Below are 20,212 nucleotides of genomic sequence, written 5' to 3' on the forward strand. Positions count from 1 at the left end.
CGCTCTGATCCTCTGGTATCAGATGCAAGCATTTAATTTCTGGCTCTCTGTGTACTTCCCTTTTATTTTATTTTTACCGAGCGTTTTCAGCACCGGATGTTACGGCACGCGTGTCCCTGCTTGGGCAGCCCTTGCACACCTGCTGCTGCTCCTCTGTGGCTCTGGGGCTGATTAAGCAGCCCCCTAATGCCCAGCAGCTGATGGGTACTGCTGCGAGGAAGGGTGCTCTGATCCGGTCCCAAGCAACTGGGTTAATCCCTGGGACCTTAATGCGAGTGGGAGTCAGGTTTCTTCCCCGGGCTGATGAATAACTTTCAGTAACACAAGACCACTGCGGAGGTTGTGTGTGATGCTTGGGTGTTACCGTAGCTTAATTCCACAAGCATTTTCACCGTAGCATTAACTGTTTGTATTACTTTGATCGTGCTCTTTGCAGAGGTCTTTTTACTGTGTGTGTTTTACCCTCTTTTTTTCTTGCTTAATCACAGACTGCTTGGTCTTGGGCATTAATCCTGTCACAAAAGGGTAGTTCTAGCTCAAGTGCAAATGTGTAATCGTGCAATCCCCACCCCTATGCAAGCATGCAACCGTGAGAAACCAGTATTTTTTTGTATGTGAGTCATTCGTACACCCGGATGTCCCAAGAAATTTCCCATCAGAGGAGGCTCTGCTGCAGATGCACACCTGTAGAAAGTCTGCACTGTGCAGAAGGGGGATTCCTGCTGCTCCTGGCTCTGCCACTTAATGCCGGCAGCACCCTGCTACCAAGGGCATGGATTTTGAGGAGGAGGTAGCCACTCGTGCTCCTGTGGCACAGCCAAGAAGAAAAAGGAGCCTCTCGGGTCTTTGCTGCTCCTCTGGTGCCTCTTCTGTCAGCCAGGTACAGCTCTGATGAGCCAGGGCTTTCCTGTGTGGGGCTGGTGTAAGAGTTAATGGAAATTTTTGGATAGGTCAATTTTTTTAGAAGACTGCTCCTTGTAAGAAGGAACATCCTCAAGTGTTCATTCTTATTTATCCTATTGTCTGTATGTGTTTCTGTGTTGATTTTGAAAGGCACAACGACCTTTAGCTTACTGCAGTAGCTGTCAGATGCTCTTGAGGGAGAGATTGAAGGTCTACTGAAGAAAGACTTCCCTTGAACCATATTAACATACAATTTGATTTCATCTCATGGTTTTAAAATTTGTCAGACACTTTCCAAAAACCAAGCTGCTTTCTTCTCTAATTATAGAGAGTGTTTATATTTAAGGTTTAATCTATTTATTGGAAGTCTTCCAGGACTCTGGAATAAGTGCTGCTTTGTGGGCCTCTTCTGAACTGATGGGGTTAGCAAACAGTAGATATCTATGCTGAAGATACTTGGGCAGTGAAGATGAGTAAATTGTTTTTTTCCCCTCTCATCTCTTGCTTCTGCTGCCTTGTTTTGTGTTGAGATGTCTTTTTTCCTCATGCTGTGACAGCAGATATTGCTTTGTTTTGAAGAAACTCTGAACCCACAAGTTCGGTCTTGTTTTTGCATGTCTTCAACCTGTCTCAGAGCTATTTTTCCAAGAATACATGTAGTTCCACTTACAATGTGTTTGACAGATTTATTTGTGACTGTGTTATGTAGGTGAAGCCAATTTGAAATTTAGGAAAAGTTTAAATAATTTATAAAAGGAGAACCAATAAAATAATAATAATTAAAAAAAATAAAAGTTCACAAGTTCTCAAACTTGTGAGAAGCTTCTGCTGGATTGTTACTTTTTAAATGTACTTTTTTGAATTTCTCTCAATTCCTGTTAGCAATGTATTAGCAGAGAGAGAAAGGGTTAGGCTTTTTGTGATGTATCACAGCTATATGATTTTAGTTGTAAAAACTGGGGCAAACAGCTCTGAGTTGATATCAAAAAGATTTTCTGTTTTAGGTGATCATTCTCTGTGAAGACTGCTTTTCCTAAGGGCACATATAACCTTTCAGATTAGATTTACTTGCTGTGTAGCGTTTTAAACACACCAGACTAAACCAAATGCACGGTAAGACCTACAAAGGTATTGAGGCCGCCTGGCAAAACAAGGGCAGCTTAGATAATCATTCAGTAGCTTATTGTGGTGAGATAACATGGAATTTGAGGTATTTTCTACAGTAAAAGAATTTTTGTTCTTTTGTTCTGTACTCTGCTGCCACTTGTCAGACTTCCATGGATACTGCCAAAATGTCTATATTTTGTCATTGTCTTTCACCTTTTTTTTTTTTTTTAATATAATTTTAGGATTACACCATTAGCTTTTGAAAGCAGAATGGCTTTTCTAACTTCCTCTCTCTCAAAAAAAAAAAAAAAAAAAAAAAAAGACAAAAGTTATCAAGCCTTTTAAGTGAGGTTTGTCTAGCCACTGCTACTTTGCTTTTGGCTTATCTTCCCTGTGGTTTGAAAACTTACTTGGATGTCTGGGTTCTGTGGTCCTTCAGAGGACTTTTAAAATGCAGTCATCATTTCAAAATGTTCACTTGGCCTTCAAATAGTTTCAGTGATGATAATCACATTTTACTTACCTCAGTATGTGTCAAGGATCTGTGTTTGGAAATCTGAGTTTATATATTGTTTGACTGCTTATTTAACTAAAATGGCCAACCTGAGCTCATATTGATCTTTCTGCCAATTCACTAAATTACCTGCATTTATTTGACCAAATTCCGCAAAGCAGCTGAGTCTAGTGGCACTCTGTTACAATCAGCAGATTTAAGCTATTTTATTTGAAATCCAAGAGTAAGGGAAAGTTGAATAAGAGTTGTGAACCAAAGACAACTCTTGATTAGACATGGAAAATATTTTACCTTTTAAATCAAAGGCTGATGACTGGTGCAGGGGTAACAGCATATTGTGATAATGGTATCACAAACATAGCTCAACAAAAACACAGTTTGTCTCTTACCTCACTAAACTGCCTTGGCTAACAAATACAGGAAGTATTTCCAGTTTTCTTGTTAACAACTGAGACAGGTAAGCAGTCATAGCCATAGCTCTGCTATTTGATCGTTTGAAAGCTGAGGCTCCGAGAAGCATTGCTGAGAACAAATCTGCCCAGCCCCACAGCACATGTGATATCTCTTATCTCTCCTGTCATTTTGTTCTTGTCTAAGATGAGGATCAGCCAGTTGTTTCTCATCTAAGCTCCTGTTTCAGACACACATTAGGCATGATGCTCAAGTATCCTCCACAAGAGTGAAGTTAGTTGTCAGCAGTGTACTAAAGGCATTGTTTTTCCCCATTAACTTTCCTAAAAACAACTTCTAAGCATGTGACACGGTGGGTGGTGTGTAGTAACTAAGCTTTTCTTACTGGAAGGTCTCAATAAGTGGGAATGTGCAGACATCAAACTGACTTCACCTTCCCCAGTCAATGTCTGGATTAATTGTTGTTTGCTGTAGCTGATTTCAAATGCATCTGATTGAATTGTTAGTATGGGTGTTGTTTTTCAGTAGTATTTTTTGAGTGATAATATGTCTGTGATTTGATTCTGGAAGTCCAAAGTGCACTGATCAAAAGAAAAGTGATGCTGAGATCTGGAGACACTGGGGGAGTTGTGCTTCTTTTCCTCTGTTTTATCCAAAAAGACACAATCGAAACAAGTTAATAATTCATCATATTGGAAAAATTCTTAAATAAATATTGTAGTTTGAGCTCTGTTTAACTTGAAGGAGGGCAGCTACTATACCTTCACTTAAAAGAGAGAGATTCCTTCTTATCAGTACAGCTAGTTCTTTCCTGCCAGATTGTGCTAGACAGAAAGGGTATGGGATAAGATCACAGGCCATGTAACAGGACTTTTTCCCCCATTTTTTGCAATTAGCAGTCTGAGAGTCAACAGGACAAAACCTGTATTTGTTCCTCTGTTGCTGTTCTACTTCACATGAAAACAGTTCAGTCTTAGTATAAGCAGTTTTATGCAATTTGAATTAATCCAACCATTAAGAACAAGCTCATTGTTTAAGGATTTGTAGATACTGTTTCACAGTCCAAAAAACTTTTTAGAGTTTTGCTCAGCACAGTATTAGATAAATAAAATGAAAGCAAACCATGGTGCATATTCTTCCTGCTATAGCTAAAATTTCTTTCACAGGGTAATACTTTGTCTTCCCTCCTGCACCAGGGGCTGCCACAAATCAATTTTAGAGTACAGTGACCTTTACAGAAAGACTAGGAGTAGCAAGTGCTTAGGGATCACTGTCTTTGATAGCTGGAGAAAGAAAATTATTTTAGCATCTGGGAAATTACCTGACGGATGAAATATAAAAAAGATAGATTCCTCCCAACCTCAATTTCTTGCAGTGCAGCCTGAGGTGTATTAGCCTCCAACATGTCTGGACCATTGGGATAGGTCATCTGACATTGTTTTAGTCCTGGAAAATTGCTGGTCAGTGATAGTGATGTCGGTATAGTTTCTATTCTTCCTTCTGGAAAACTGAAATTCGGAATGCAATTTTTCTGAAGACCGAGGCAGGGAAAGTCCAACATCTGTATTTTCCCCAGGAAGCCTTTAGGGAGAATGGTCAGGGTGCCTTGAGACTTGCTCCCCCTTGGGAATAGCAGGAAGAGAAGTAGGTGACATTTAATATTTGAAGACATCGGTGGAATGCTTCAAGGGTTAGTAATAGTGTTCTCATTCCTGGTTTGATGACTTGAATTTAACAAACTATTGTTGTGTTTGGTTGTTAAAACTCATTTTATACTTTTAGGCAAATTTATAATGTAATAAGAGTTCATTTGGGAGGAAATAAATATAGCTAGAATTTAAAGTTTTCCTTAGAGAAGAATGTTAAATGTCACTTCTTGATACAGTAGTTGGGCATACATTAAAAGGCTGCTTTTATAAAAATGTAGCTCGTTACTGGGATCTGGACTTAGGTCAAGAAATTCTTTCTGCTTAGACTGCCAAACAATTGCATTAAATATCATTTACCACAGAACTTTGACATGCCGTCCTGCCAGGTACACGGTAACTTGTTGCAAAATCAGTGTATCCCAACCCCAGACAGCATATTTTAATGTGAGATTTTCTGTTGTTTCCTGAATATTTCATCATTAAAATACAGAAAAGAAAGGTTGGCAAGTAGTTCTGTAAAGATGTGAAGAGAAACTGATGTTAGAATGGTAATTTTACAAAGAAAACTTTGAATAAAAAATACAGAGTTGAAAGATAAAGCCAGAGGAATTGAACTGCCAGAGCAAAGTAACCATCTTAGGAAATGTGTGCACATGTGTGTGCAGAGAGAAGTGTTTTCTGTGTGTGGCAGAAGCTGGGAGTGGTAGTGTAAAATCACACAGCTGCCTGTAGGATCACGGTTTGGTGATAAAGAGTACAGCAGGTCAATAGTCATGAGCACATGAGCACAGTATAAAGACATGATGCATATAAAATAAGTGTTTTAATACACTGCAATACTATATGGATCAAATTTCAAATGTAAGAGCTTAAAGATGATATTGAGTTGGAATTGAGAGAACTAACAGTGGCAGTACAGAGAGGTAATATGTACAAACCCACAGGACCAAATGGCTTAGTACACTTTTAGAATCATAGAACCATTAGGGTTGGAAAAGACCTTCAAGATCATCTGGACCAACTGTCAACCGACCACCAATGTCACCCACTAAACCACATCCCTAAGCACCACGTCCAACCTCTCCTTGAACACCTTCAGGGACAGTGACTCCACCACCTCCCTGGGCAACCCATCCCAATGTCTGGCTGCTCCTTCTGAGAAGAAATGTCTTCCCTGGTGCAACTTGAGGCCATTCCCTCTAGTCCTGTCACTAGCTACCTGTGAGAAGAGGCCGACCCCCCAGCTCCTCACAGCTTCCTTTCAGGTAGTTGTAGAGAGCAGTAAGGTCTTCCCTGAGCCTCCACTTCTCCAGACTATACAACCCCGGTTCCTTCAGCTGCTCCTCACAGGACTTGTGTTTCAGGCCCTTCACCAGCTTCGTAGCCCTTCTCTGGACAAAACTTAAAGCAGAATGACTTAATTGCATTTGAGTAAGTGTGAGACCATGTATCACAGTGAAGTCAAAGTGGAAAAGGACCTCTGGAGACCTTGTGTAGAAAGCAGGGCCTTATCCAGGGCCCTGTCAAGCTGAATCTTGAGGATTCCCAGTGAAGGGATTTAAAGATGTCATGAACTTCATCTTCACAAGGGTTTCTATTGTAAAGGGAGGTTATTTTCCGGGAAGACCATCATTAGGACTATGTATGTGCACTGTAACAAGAAGATACACCGTAGCTTTTAGCTCAACATTGTTGAAAGGATGTTGAACCATGGGAACATTGCAAAAGAAAGTCACCCAAAATGGTTTGAGATCTGATGAAGTTATTTCTCTCCAAGAAACACTTTTTTTTTTTTTTTCATCATCTTTTGACCCTATGAAAATAGGGACGGTCCTCAATTAAGTGTTGTAAGTCTCTTGAAACAAGAGAAAGTACTGGTTTTATCTCAGCTCTCCAGAACAGCAGTGAAAATCATGAGAAAATCTAAAGGTTAGAGCTGGAGAGTTAGGCAGATTCAAATCAGGAGTAATGCACAACATTTTTCACAGTATAAATGATTCATTATGCTGACAAATTATCAAGGGAAACAAGAAGTTCTTCATCTCGCTAAATCTTCGAACTATGACAGGTCGCTTTTCTAGCTGATATGCTTTAGTCAAACAAAAGTTACTGATGAATAGGGCTAAGTGGCAGAGATTTATTGGTTCCTCCTTGGCCTCGGTTATGCAACTGAGGCTCTTAACTATTCATGCAATTTTAATTTTTCAGGGACTGTTCATAAAGAATTGAGTTTGACCCAGCAGGTTTTGAATATAGCACTGTAACTACAATGAGCTGTTTGAGAAATAATAAATTGCCTTAGTTATTAGAAATAGAGGTTACTTGAAAATTTAGGATACAAATATGAGGTGTAAGTGAAATATTGCAAGAAAAATAACTATGGTCAGTAGAATTAGGGTAAATAGAACTTGCTATTTTTAATTAAAATACTAGTATATATTGTTTTATCCCAGGCAGGGTACCAATATATAGCCATCATAAGCAAGCACAAGAAGGGCCTGAGTGGTCATTGCCTCAACAACTTCCCAGACTCACGATGCCCTTAATTCAGAGGAATTTTCTACTTTGACCAAAACTTTGAATTTATCCTTGAGTATTCCGTGGGAAAATTCTTGCCTCCATCAGTAAGAGTTCTGGCAAGATTGGGGATCTCAGGATCAGTTCACCCAGAAATTGTTACTTCATGAGGTACCATTGAAGTGCACATTTCTTTGTGCACTGCAGCATGCAAGTAATGGGTCTGGCTACAGTAAATGTTTCTGAATATGGACAAAACTACAATGCACCTTAAATCAATCAAGAGAAAACCTACAACCAAATTATTCCAGGCCATGTTGGGATAAGGAAGGGAACAAAATCCCTTCACTGGAGCAATGTTCAGTCATGCATAAAAATGTACGTGGAATGGGGTATGGCACCGCAGTGACAGTTACCTGTTGGTGCTGCAGACCGAGAAGTGGGAGTCTGGAGAAGGAAGCTGATAGAGGTCAAAATGAGGTTTGAGGGGAAGAAAGAGAATGAAGTGGCATAGTCGGAGAATCATTAAGGTTGGAAAAGACCTCCAAGATATCTGGTCCAACTGTCCTACTACCACCAACATTACCCACTAAACCACGACCTAAGTACCATATCCATGGATACAGCTTCTGTTAGGAATAGCGCCAGAACTGAGAAAAGGACAAATGCTGTGTTTACTACTGTAAGATGGGAAATCTCTAAACAGAAAATAAACTTTGATATGTTCTTCTAATCATTGCAATATGTAGAAATAAAAAGGGGAGGGAAACAATGTATTGCTTAAGCAGTGTTTTAGGCTCGAGGTATAGCACAGATCTTGCTGAAAGGCATACACTGTTTTCAAATGGGTTAAATGAAGTCATTCTGGGCTGCAGAGGTGATTGCAGCAGAAGAGCTTTGTAACCCCAGGGACTGAGGTGAGTGCTGCAGAAAGCTGCTGGTGCAGAGGAGCCAAATTTTAGTAGCTGGAAAGGATGCCATGAATGGTGTACAGGAGGTCTGTAGGTCTCTGTCCTGTGTGTAGCCCAGCTGCAGGTAGGTGTGAGAATCATCACTCCGCTGTGTGGATAGTTTGGTTTTGGGCTAATGGCTCCAGAGACCATTTCAGCCATATCTGCTTGAAAACACTCCTAAAGGTGAATAGATAGTTTTCTTTTAAAACTTTACTGAAATCATCAGCAAAAGTTTTCTTTGCAATTTGTAATTTCCAATCATATGAGGTAAGAGATAGTATTGTCAGTTATAAATTTGCTTGCCATCTCTGCTTGCTTTCTGTAATTGCAATGCCTCTCTTTCCTGCATTCTTAGATCTTGCTTCTGTTTTGAGTGAAATCAAATTTATAGTAAAAGCTAAGCATTTTCTCAAAAAACTTGTGTTCAGTCTATATACTCTGTCCAGTCTAGGTAATTTGCATTCATAAACATCAGGTTATTGCTTTAAACAGTAGCAAGCTTTGCTGTAACAAGCATAAAAACTAGATTTTCCCTGTGGCCTGGTGATGGACTTTCCAAGTTTGTGTGTACCCCCACAGAGGTTTGTAATCTCACTGTCAGCTGCATTGGCTCTGCAAATAAACAGAGGAGCTCATCTCCGGGCTTATCAGTCTTTTGCTGGAGTTTAAATGCAGGGAATGTGCATTTTTTTAATTAAAAAAAAAAATAAAATTAAATGAGAAATTAGAAAAATCATCTTCTTTTTTTTTTTCTCCCCTGAAATTTCAGCCCAAATAAATTAATTCAGGTAAGAACAAAAATCAATGTAAACATTGTCATAGACTCAGCATGTACCTTTTTAAACTCTCACTTATTTTGCCTTTTTTATATTTTGTTCTTTGTTTTAATTGAAGTTCATGGTATAGAAATCAGAATTTCTGAAACGCTGTCTTGGAATTTTCTTCTCAGCCAAAAATGGGAATACTGCAATTCTTTGGAAGTGCATCTTTTCATGAGAAGTACCTACTTTAATATAGGAACTATCTACATTTGGATTATTTTCAGATGAAAAACCAGCCACATTTAAAAAGATGAGTCAAGATCTAACGCTGTGAATCTGGGTTTCATTCACCAGCATAGTAAATACTTGGTTAAACTGAAGCTCTTCATTTTTGGCACCAAAATGTCATTCATTAAATCTCGTAAAAGGAAACTTTGAGTAGAAGTCTTCTGAAAAATAAAATTTATTTTCTGTTTTCAAAAGTTATGATCTAAAATGTTTTCTCACAGTGAGAATATGAGGTAATATATAATATATATATATACTGAGAATATTTCCCTATAACTTTCATTTCAACCAGTAGTTCCTCCCTTTAAAAGGAATGACTGTATTGTTATTAGAATAGAAGACCAAGGTACGCGTCAGTTTCTATTAGAAGTGTTTTAATTCTCCGTCTGACATGAAATAGGTAGTTTAAAGGAAAACAAAGCATCCAGAGAAAGTGCTTATGAATCAAATATATAGTAGCTCTTTGTTAGAGTCATCTGCTGGGGCTGAATGTGACTTGGCACAAGCTCTGGAGCTTTGCTTACAACAACACACCTGTATGATGTGGGTGATGGAGTCAACCAATTAATTATTTAAAAGAAAAAAAAAAAAATTAAGTGCCACCTTACCATGTGTTACGGTGTCCTGGGTTTGTCTTTCTGTACTGTTCCTGGCCTCATTCCCTTTGGCGTCTCCAGGTTGCATGCAGGGCTTTGTGGCTGCTGTGAGATGTGCTTCTGCTCTTGATCATACGTCCTGCCTGGCCTGGGTCATCAGCATCCTGCCCACAAAATGACTCCTTTTCTCAGCCTGGATTGCTAGTGCTGTATAAACACTGTGAATAAAACAAAGCTTATGGAAGACCTTTAAAATTGCATGTTAATCAGCATGAGACAAAGTGACCGAGGCTCTAAAGCTCTTTCAAAAGCACATTGGAGTGGGAAACCGTTTTCTTCTTGTCCATCCCCATGATCTCACTACCTGCTCTCCACAGATATTCAGCCTGTGCTTTGTTCCACCACTTGGTGAAACCTCAGTTTTATCATTTCTGGTAGTCTCTGCATGTTCCTCCATGGTCTGAAGTGATCAAAGCTGAGCGTGGTGCACCCTTACTTTCCTTGGCTTTTGCACTGTCCTGCCATGGAGCACTGAAGTGAGGCTGACACTTGAATTTTTGAATTCCCACTATCTCTTTTCTGCATAGAAATGTTACTTTTAAATGACTTCCTTTATAAAATATCAAGGATTACTGTCTTCCCATGCAGTGGTGAGGCTGGAGGCCCCAGGGCTGGGAGGGAGGGCTTCAAGAGTGCAGATGAGCCTGTGGAGCTGGGCTGTTGGCCAAGCGAGGCCTTCGGTGTCCCTTGGCCGTCCCGTGCCAGCGGTGGCATGAACACAGGCAGGAGGTGAACCCCAGGGTCAATGGTCCTAGGGGAAGGCTTTCTCCCACGGCATATTTGTGGAAATCTCTTGTATTCAGGCTACAGGAGGACGGGAATTTGGCTCTTGTTTATGCTAAGGGAGCATATTTATGGCTGCTGCCAGTGAGGCACTTCATACAGCAGACTGCTATTTGGATAATGAGGCACTGGGATGAGGAGAATTTCAGAGTTCATACCACTTTTAAAGTTCATGTAATGCTTTTAAATACTAAAAATGTGACTTGAAGGAATGTCTCTGTGCTGTCGTGTTGCAAGAGTAAAACAATAGTGCATTTTACTTGAGACACTGAAAATATTTTCCTCTTTCTACTCAGATTGAAATATATTTTTAGCCACTTGCCTGAACATTCAGCAAGAGGCTGATGAACTGTTATGGACTTTTAGTGTTTAAGTTAAGTTAAGTGGTCCTGTTTGTACCTGGATGGAGAGACATTTATTTTACTGTGAGAAACAAATCTTAACATGTGCTTGCCTTTAATTTTCTTCACTGAAAGATGAGAAAACTCATCATCCTGAATCAAATTGGACATCAAAATGTCACTTCATGTCTTTAAAAAAAGCCATGATGTGTTCCACCTGACATACAAGGGTATAGAGTTCTACTGTGGTCTGTGTTACAATATGCACTGTTTGTTTTTAACAAAAGCAGCTATCATTTTAGAAAAAACACACAAATATTAAAATCATTTTTCTGCCTTGGTTTGCACTCTATGCATATCCAAAAGTTAGTGGTGTGATATCCAAAAGCGATTCATGTGACTCACACAGAATTTAACATCAGTACACAGGGATTTTAATAACATTTTGATGTTCGTTTTGTTCCTCAGCACAGTTTCAGCAGCTTTCACAACACCCATGTGAGCAAAGCATCGCAGGTGGGATTTTGGCTCATTCCTCCAACAGTGCAGATAAGCTCCAGCTAGAAAGTAGGAATTTCTCCAGTGAAAAGAAGTTGCCAGGTGTTTTAGGGCAGATATGTCCAGCTCTACCCAATTACCTCAGAGTGGTTCTGCAGGATGAGGTGGAGGGGTCATGGCCACAGCCCAGTGGTCCATGCTGCCAGAAGCTTCCTGGGGATTAAGCAGGAGCTTAGAAAGCCCCGGGGCTACTCATGGTCATGCCAGGGATGTGACTAGTTCCAGGAAAAGGGTCTGTTATGGGAGCAGGGGGTTAGTCATCTCCCCACTCAGCTCCCTAAGTCCAGCCAGACTGTGTAAGTTTGGTTATGATAATTTTAATAATACTTGAAAAGCTCAGATATTGGTTCACTGAGGCAGAGGGGTTTCATTTGACAGGCACTCAAATAAAATCAGATGAGAATGGTGTAAAAACCGTGAAACTAACGGCTCTGAAAATGTCCTTCAGGATTTCTACTTAAAGTGGAAAAAAAAGGAAAGGGTGATTTTGCTTTTTTATTAAAAAAAAACAGCAAACAAAACAGATGGGAGACATCTTAGATTCGTGTCTTCCTAATGTGGAGCACCAAAGGGTATTTTTTCCTGTTTTTCATTTTGAACATGGGGGTGGAGATAGATTAATGGGTTTTGGTTTAGCCTCCAGTTCTTACATGTCTTGCACTTGAAAATTGTGTTTTTCTCCTCCTTTATACCAGATGTTACACTCTGGAGAATAATTTCTTTGTATCTTCTAAGTTCACTGAACTGCCTTGTATTTTAATGATGCTGGTTAGGAAATGTACCAGTTCATTTCCAATGATGTACCTAAGGCTGTTTATAGACTGCAGTATGGGATCCATCACAACTGAAATGGCTTAAGAAGATGAAACTTGATACTTTTGGACAGCTGTGTACTTGCACTGAGGAGGGACAATCAAAAGAGGAAGGATGACACTGATTTTTTACACGATGAGAAGTTTGGGAGCTTGCAGTTATTTAAACAATTCCTCAGGATTTGCCAGATCTGAATGATCCCTGGGTAGCAGGGCAGCACACAGTAAGTTCAGATGTTTGATGATTAAGCTGGGTATATGGTAAGGTAATTTAGGTAATATTTGTGAGCTTTTTCTTTTTTTTTTTTTTTTCTTCTTTCTTTCTTTTGCAGAAAGCTTAGTGAAATGTGAATAATAACCCGATGGATTTCTTTTGTGTTCTCTTTGCGGACAGGGTGTAGCTCTAGACATTTCTCTGAAATTCTCAGTTCCATTTCCAAGTATTTCCAGCAAACTCAATGTGAGAGATAATTTACCGTTAGTCACTCCATTACACTTTTTCCTTTGTTTTGCATCATGTTTCCCTGCTTGCTTCTTTCACTTTCCTTTATGCACTCGTTAAGCCCTGAACAAGCTGCTTGAATAAGTTTGTCCCTTAAGATTTTCTGCCTTTAAGTCTCTCTCGCAGACTGGCACATTCCTCTGCAAGCCCTGTGTGTACCATGGCATCTTTGTGAACTAACATGCTGCAGCTGTACAGCTAGTTAGCACAAGCAATCTCACTAATTAATAGAGGCTCCCCTTAGGGAGCAGGATCTACAATTCAGCGCTCACCCTGAAGGAGTTATCTTGATGATGTGTGTCTTGAAAATTCCCACTGATTTTTATGGGAACCCAGAGTGACAAGCTCAGCTGTGGGAATCTGCAATGTAGGTGTTCCAGGTGAGGGAAGATCAGTGGTTGTTTGAATTATGTTGTCTTTTTAAAAATGTTAGGTGGTAGAGTTAGTGCATTACCATCCTTTCCTTCTTTTTCTTAAAGTTTGAGCTGTGTGGGGAAGGGACCATCTAACTTCTTGTTTCCCCAGTGCTTAATGCATAGAGGACACTGTTAGTTAATTAGAGTAATAACAATTTTTCGAACTTGGGGTCGAATCTGACCAAACCACAGGTGATACGATGCAGCACAAGGGCTGGAAAACTCAATGTAAAATTCAGAAGTGTAACAGCTTCCATAACTAAGACAGGATCTTGTCCTATTTAATGAAAAATGCTCAGATACCCAAGGATCTTTTAGATAAATTAGTTTTCAAACGGCTATGTCAATCATTACAAAGCAAAAGTATAAAACACAGTGGAATGGGATGTTTTCTTTCTATAGCAACACCATTATGGCAGTAGTTCAAAAACAAGTAGAAGGAAGAAACAAAATATGGTTGAGTAGTTCAAATACAAGGGTATATAAAATGTCACACAGGGCATAGAATTAAATAATAGCTGGGCAGGATGCCAGGAAGACTTATGGTTTCAGTTCCGAAGTGCTTTTAGTTATTTTATTTTTTTATTTTTAATGAAAATACCATTTTTTTCTCCTATAGTCTTTCCTTGAAGTGCCTCTCATGTAATTGTTTATTAGTAAACAGCTGCTTGGAATGGAAGATGATTACTTTATAGTCATGGTGGTTTCTGCTAGATGTGTTTGTTGATTGGGGACTGGTTGCACGTCTGTTCACTCCAATATAGTCCAGATAAGAATATGTAAGTATGTTAAAATGGGCAAATAACTCACAGAAGAACTGTGCATAAAGACTAGGTAAAACATGATTACATACAGAACTTTTGACTTTTAGAAATACTTAAAATAACTCATTAAATTGTACTAAATATACATGCTTATGTGACTGCTTTAAATTATATAGTATATTTAATTGCTATCTATATATTACCCAGCTATATATATATATATATATACACACAAAGATATAGATTATTACAGACGTTTTCTGAGCTCTTCCTATGAGGTAGATGAAATCTATTATTGTGAAATAAGATATTTGTTTGATATTTAACCACAATAGTGTCAGAACTGCTGATGTTGTCAGTGTTATTTGTTCAAACTGTTTAAAAGATGGGAATTTCTGGAGATAGAAATCTGCAAGACATTTTAACAAGGATGGGTTTGTTAAATTGCAGTTACAGAGTTAACTATTCTTCTGTCACCTGATACAAGTTCTTTCAATGGAATTGTTTTGTCCAATGTAGAGTCAGAGGGGGATTGAAATCAGGATATATAACATTTTGGATAGACTTGAAGTTTGCTAAATAGATGAAAGATGCCAAGCTACAACATTACTGACATTAGTCATCTGAATGTATTCTCACAGCTTTGAATAATCAGGGAAATATTCTTTCTAGGATGTATGAATTGTAAGTTAACACAAGCAGGTCACTACAACAGCACATGATGCATTTGTTTTATCGAGGTACAGAGTTACTTAAGGATAGTGGATATAATAGCCTAAAAGGCTGAGCTTCTATGGACATCATTATTAGGCTATCATATCATGGGTCTGTAGAGGACTTTTTTTGGAAACATTTTGGTACTTTGAAGTGAAAAATTGTAGGTTTTTTTCTTATGCTTGCATAAGGTGAGCAACATAATGACTCTTGTGATTGATAAATGATTGACAATTGGTAATGGCTAAAGGCTAACTGTGAAGAATTGCAAAATGATCTTCAGTCTCGGTGTTACAATTGCAGATGAGATTCAATTTTAATAACAGTGAAACGTTGCATGTAAGGAAGAACAATCTTAACTTCATATATAAAATGGTAAGCAGTGAGCTGAGTATTACCACACAGGAATATGATCTGGAGGTTATTTCTGATCCATGGAAATGTCAGTGCAGTCTTCAATAACAACCTAAAAAGCAGATCTAACGTTGGCAGTTACCAGAAAAAGAGAGCAGAGAACAAGACAAAGCGTATCACCTGCCACTATAAAGTCATGGGACGTTTGTTGTGGGTGCAGTTTAAACATCTCTAAGAACAAAAAGGTATAATAAAATTGAACAAGGTTTGGAGAAGGACCCTGATCATCAATATTAGGGGATAGCTCCAGGGACAACTTAGGACAGTAAGAAAAAAGATGACTGGGTGGGATATGACAGAAGGGAGGGGCAAGATCCAGAGCTGCAAATTTCTAGAGACTAAGAGAGAGTTTTGGGGAAGCATCACTGTTTGCTTTCCCCAGTTCTTAATCTTTTCCCTGGGCACCTACTTAAAGCTGATGGTGAAATTAGGCTACTGGAGCAGGTGTACCTTTGATCTGGTCCTTCTTATTTCTGAAATATCACAGTAACCCCTAGGTGGCTAGGATGGAGGCACCAGGAGAAGCACAAGGTTTGGGAAGGAAAGATTTTGCCCTTTGAGTCCCCTGCTGTAAGCACTGAGCCCAGCACATCTCCAGCTCTCCAAATCTCCAAACCAAGCTGTTTTTCTCCTAGCTGCTCCCCAATAGCCTGCTTCAAGTAGTTTTTCTTCTCAGAAAACTGTTGTTTCTTGTCAGGGTTTTCTCTTCCAACATGCTACTGTTTGAACTGTTTCCTGAGGGTGCTTTGACTGGCTGCTTCTGTGACTTGGACAAGCTGTTTTTCCTTTTTTTTTTTTTTTTTTTTTCCCCAATAGCTGCTCTGCGATACAAATGAAAGCCTGTTTGCATTCAGCCAGCTTGCTGTAAGTATGAAAGTCAGAGGAGTGGGAGGCTGGAGCGTATTGTTGAAAACTTTCCAGCCCCATCCATACTTGTGTCGCACTAAGTTAAACTCTCACCTACTTAGTGACATGCAGCTTATATCATCTTACATAGGAGCTCTGACTCTGGCCTGCTAAATTGAACCTGAGCTTGGGAGACTTAAATGTCAGAAGGCTAGAGCAGGTCAGAGCAGCAGAAGAGCATAAGTTAAAATTGGCCCTACTGTGAAGTTCGTGCTTTACCGTACACAGATGCTATTGCCTTTGAAGAAACACTATTGACCAAGAAACACTATTGACAAAGAATTTGCACTTTCTCTTGAAAAGATTGTGGAAAATGACAGATGAAATCATTAGACAGAGCCATTAGAGAAAAGTTTCTTTTTTATTTCAGCTTATTTATCCTCTTGCTGACATTTGTTGTGCATTTGGTCAATTCCTCATCTCTTAGTTGATGTGGTTTTGTTTTCTAGCAGAAAGCATGACTGTAAATTCACAGCAGTAATAGTTAACCCAGGGGTCTTAAACTACTTTTCCTTTGTTAACATTTTTTTGAAAGAAGCAGCGTCTTGGTGCTGGTTTAGAGAAGGGCCTGTATTTGGTTAATAATTAAAAATTCAGTGTAGAATAAGTTAACCTTACTTAATGTAAATTTTGGATGTTAATAGGAGTCTGTGGTCTGACTTCTGTTTCTCCCCTGAGAATGCATACATGTGGAATAGAAAACTTACTTTGTAATGTATTTATCTAAATATTCTGGCTGTTCATTAAGATTGTTATCCACACCCAAGCGATGTATATTTTTGGAGGAAGAAGGTGGAAAACCTCGCCTTCTAGGAGATGTTCTTTTTGCCTCTGAGCACATTTTTGATTTTCAGCACACTCTCCTTGTACGTTGTTTTGGTTTCAGAAGGTAATCAAAACCCAAGTGAACTGGGTAAAGAATTCGGTTGTGGCCTAGAATCTTTCTTTTCATGGATGTGCTACTTAAGTAAATCTTCCTGTGCTGGTGGTGGATAAGAGTAGGACTTAATCATGGACTTAAAACCCTTGGAAATTATTCTAGCTAAAAGAGCAGAAAGAATAACTGTGTGTTTCATGGCCTGGTTACTCATGCATAAATTTGCCTGAGATGTCTGATTTGTAAACTTGGAGAACAAGGAAGAGGAGTGAGTTTGAGCTGCTTTTGAGGTTTTGTGGCCAAGGACCTTGCTGGTTTCCTTTCCTGGAGGTTTTGAGGCCAGCAGTGAGTAAGTGGGGGTTTTGGCTCTTAGTGATCAAAAGCACTGTGTCAAACCTTAAGAAGATGAAAATATGTCAAATTGACATTAGTCTGGTATATAGTTTAACTGGATCATAATTCTGGCTCTTTTTTGAGCTTGTAATTACATCCAGAAGTGGACAGTTTTCAGCTGTGTTTGAATTGTTGCTTGGTACTTGCACATAAAAAGCTACATGCTAAATTGGTTCTCAGTGTGATCCTCACATGGTTTCTTCAAATTCCAACTTTAAAACACAGTCTGTTGTTGAGCATGCTTGGTGTGTCTTTCTTGCCTTCATGAGGCTCTTGAACTGTTGCTTTCTGACTCCAAAGTTTGTTGTTTTTTCCCCAAGATTGCCACAGGAGAAATTCTGAAGAAAGGTTTTGGTGAGACTCTTGGAGAATGTGCAGTAAGATGTGAAGGAGAAAGAAAATCGTTGTTAGTTTGGAAAAATAAAAAGAATCCATTTGTATGCCAGGTCTCAGAAATCTTGTCCAAGCTGTTGTGTCACTGTTTCAGTGCACACTGTTCATGCATGCATGCAGCATCCATTTCCAGCATTGTTTTATCAGCAACACTGAAGCTCCAGTCTCCTCCTGAGACAAGCAGCATCCTTCTGGTCCAAAAGGAAAGAAGGAATCTTAACACTCACATCTCTCATAAAGCAGAGCCATTTCCCATTTCTAGAAAAATGCAGTGAAAGAAGAACATTCTTCTACTTGTGTTTTGCAAGACTTTGTGAACCTGCTGCTTCCTCCTGCAGCAGTGGGTGCAGCCTCTAACTTCATGGCCTCAATGGCTGGCCATGGCTTATATCAAGGCATAAGCATGAGTTAAATGCATAAAAATTCAGTAAATTTAGTGGCATGGAGTGAGGGAGTTTCAGACCAAAGTAGGCTTAGAGGCCGGGAATGGAAAGATGCCTGGGTTAAAAACTGATTTTTTTTTATTGTGTTTTTTTTTTTTTTCTTTCTTTTCCCTCCTGTCCTGAGAATGAAGGTGCTCTGTTTTGTGACTCAGTCAACCAGAACACTTCCTCTGGACGAAAAAGAGGAGCAGAGGGCAGGGACAGACTGCATCGTTTCGTTCCTGATGCCTCAGTGAGAGAGTAAGGCTCAAATCAGCCCCTTGGCCACATCTCATTGCTGGGGGATGCAGGTCTCTAGGGAACAAGTCTTGGGAAAGACACAACAAGAAAGAAATGTAGTAGTCATTAAACTGAATAGAGAGGGGGCTGTAAAAATGTTTTACCTATTGTTTTTTTTACAATCTTTTTTTCATGGGAAATTCTTCTTAAAAAAGAAATTAGGCAGAGGATGCAGCTGAGGCTGCGATACCTCACTGCACAAAGGGAAACTCCTCTGTGCAGTAGGAAATACCATAAATGCATTCCCTGTGAGGTGTAACCATTGTACACAGCAAATACAAAACTGAACTTTTCAGGAAAAACATGAACCTTCAAATAGAATCCATGGTTAAAACAAGTTAAATTGAATCCTTTTCCAGCAGCAGAAAAAACAACCAGCTGTACTGTGTGGGTCATTGGTTAGTTCCTCAGGCAACTCCCCAAGGCATTTTGTCTTTGTCCTTGTGCCTCTGAGCATTTGCAAGGAGAAGTTGCAGCATGTCCTGTGACTTTGCTAGCTTTGCAGTTTGCAAGGCATCAGAAGTCAGATGATTTGGAAAAAAAAAAGAGAGGCTTGGACATACTTCTGTGTGTTGCTGTGATCCAGGGCAAAGGGAGTAAACCTCTTGCTATCTGCTTATGCTTGAAACATAAAGGCAGTAACTGCAGGGTGGAAATAAAAGGCGAGTCAGGAACTGAGTTACCTATCTCTAGTGTCTGGCTGACTGCCTTTGGTACAGTGCTGAGCAGTGATTATGAAACTATGCCCTGCGTTTACGGATGTCACTTGTGATTTGCAAAGCGACGTGCCGGAGTGGCAGGCCTGGCGTGAACGCCCTGCTTCCCTCCCCCTCTGCAGCCACCACCCGGAGCCCTTCCAGATCATCTGAGGAAGGTCGCAGGCACTGAAGTGAGGATTATGTGGAGCAGAAGCAAAAATGGGGATGATTTAATATAGCTGGATGAGAAGGAAAGACAAGCTCTGTCTCTCCGTCCTGGGAGAGGGAACTTAGCATTTCCCTTTCTTCGAGAAATTTGTGTCAGGTGGAAGTGTCTGCACATGGCGCTGCATTTGCTGGTCCTGTGTCCCCATTTGTCTGTGTATGTCATCCTGGCATGGGCTCTGCTGATGCTCTGAAGCATCCGTATTGTGGTTGGCATGACTGCTGCTTTCTGACTTGGTGGCGTATAGCTTAGGGCTTTAATAGAGGTTACGTGTTTGCTTATTCCTTAGTTAAGAGTGCTCTGTAGAGAGTTCAGCCTAAGTCTCAACGAGGAAAAGAGGAAAATTTGTGTCTCTTATCTCTTAAGTGCTTCTAGGGAAGGATAATATTGCTAGTGAGAATCAAGTATCTTGGTTCCCAGTTTCCCAAAGGTGCTCCAGTGCTGATGCAGACCTGAAGGAAGGTGCCTTACATGTTACAAAGGTGGCTGGAGGCATTTGGAAGCCGATCTCTCTCTGTCCTGGCCCTAGTGTTTAGATTTTAGATCTACTCATCATTTGCAGGCATGTTTGAGGTAGCTGCTGTGTCTAGCATTTGAGCACACTGTGTCCCTGAAAGAGTGACCTGGGGTTTGGGAGGATGCTTGACAGAGAATACAATAGGGTTGCTTCCTCCTATTCTAAGGCTCTCGTTCACTAGGAGATCATTGGATTGCCTTAAATGCGCTTCAGCCTGACATGGAGTATGTGGAAACAAAGAGGAGTACTGACATGCTGTCAGTATTAGGGGAGAGATGGAGAACATTCTTATTCAAAGGGTTATTCAGAAGTGAAATTTTAAGAGCTTAACTTAATTCTATCAAGTAAATCTGTGTTAAGGGAATACAAACTGCCCAGCACTTACCAGTGATGTTGAAAGCAGGTAGAACATGGGGT

The 20,212-nt window shown here is 39.8% G+C and overlaps 1 protein-coding gene across 26 annotated transcripts in view; it reads left to right on the forward strand.

Annotated features, from left to right (window-relative positions):
- The window catches only part of KIAA1217 (KIAA1217 ortholog), a 370,266-nt gene that overhangs the window by 197,324 nt on the left and 152,730 nt on the right, over nt 1-20,212 (forward strand). The window contains exon 1 of one of the 26 annotated variants that reach the window (XM_072033703.1): nt 717-880. The exons of 24 other annotated variants lie outside the window; for them this stretch is intronic. In XM_072033703.1, coding sequence (XP_071889804.1) covers nt 773-880 — 108 coding nt within the window. In that variant the 5' untranslated portion in view covers nt 717-772. Of the gene's footprint in view, nt 1-716; nt 881-12,200; nt 12,478-20,212 lie in introns of those variants that run through there. One more of the 26 variants, XM_038174605.2, reaches the window with a different exon arrangement.

The sequence above is a fragment of the Anas platyrhynchos genome, chromosome 2, assembly GCF_047663525.1.
Source record: "Anas platyrhynchos isolate ZD024472 breed Pekin duck chromosome 2, IASCAAS_PekinDuck_T2T, whole genome shotgun sequence".
NCBI lineage: Eukaryota > Metazoa > Chordata > Aves > Anseriformes > Anatidae > Anas > Anas platyrhynchos.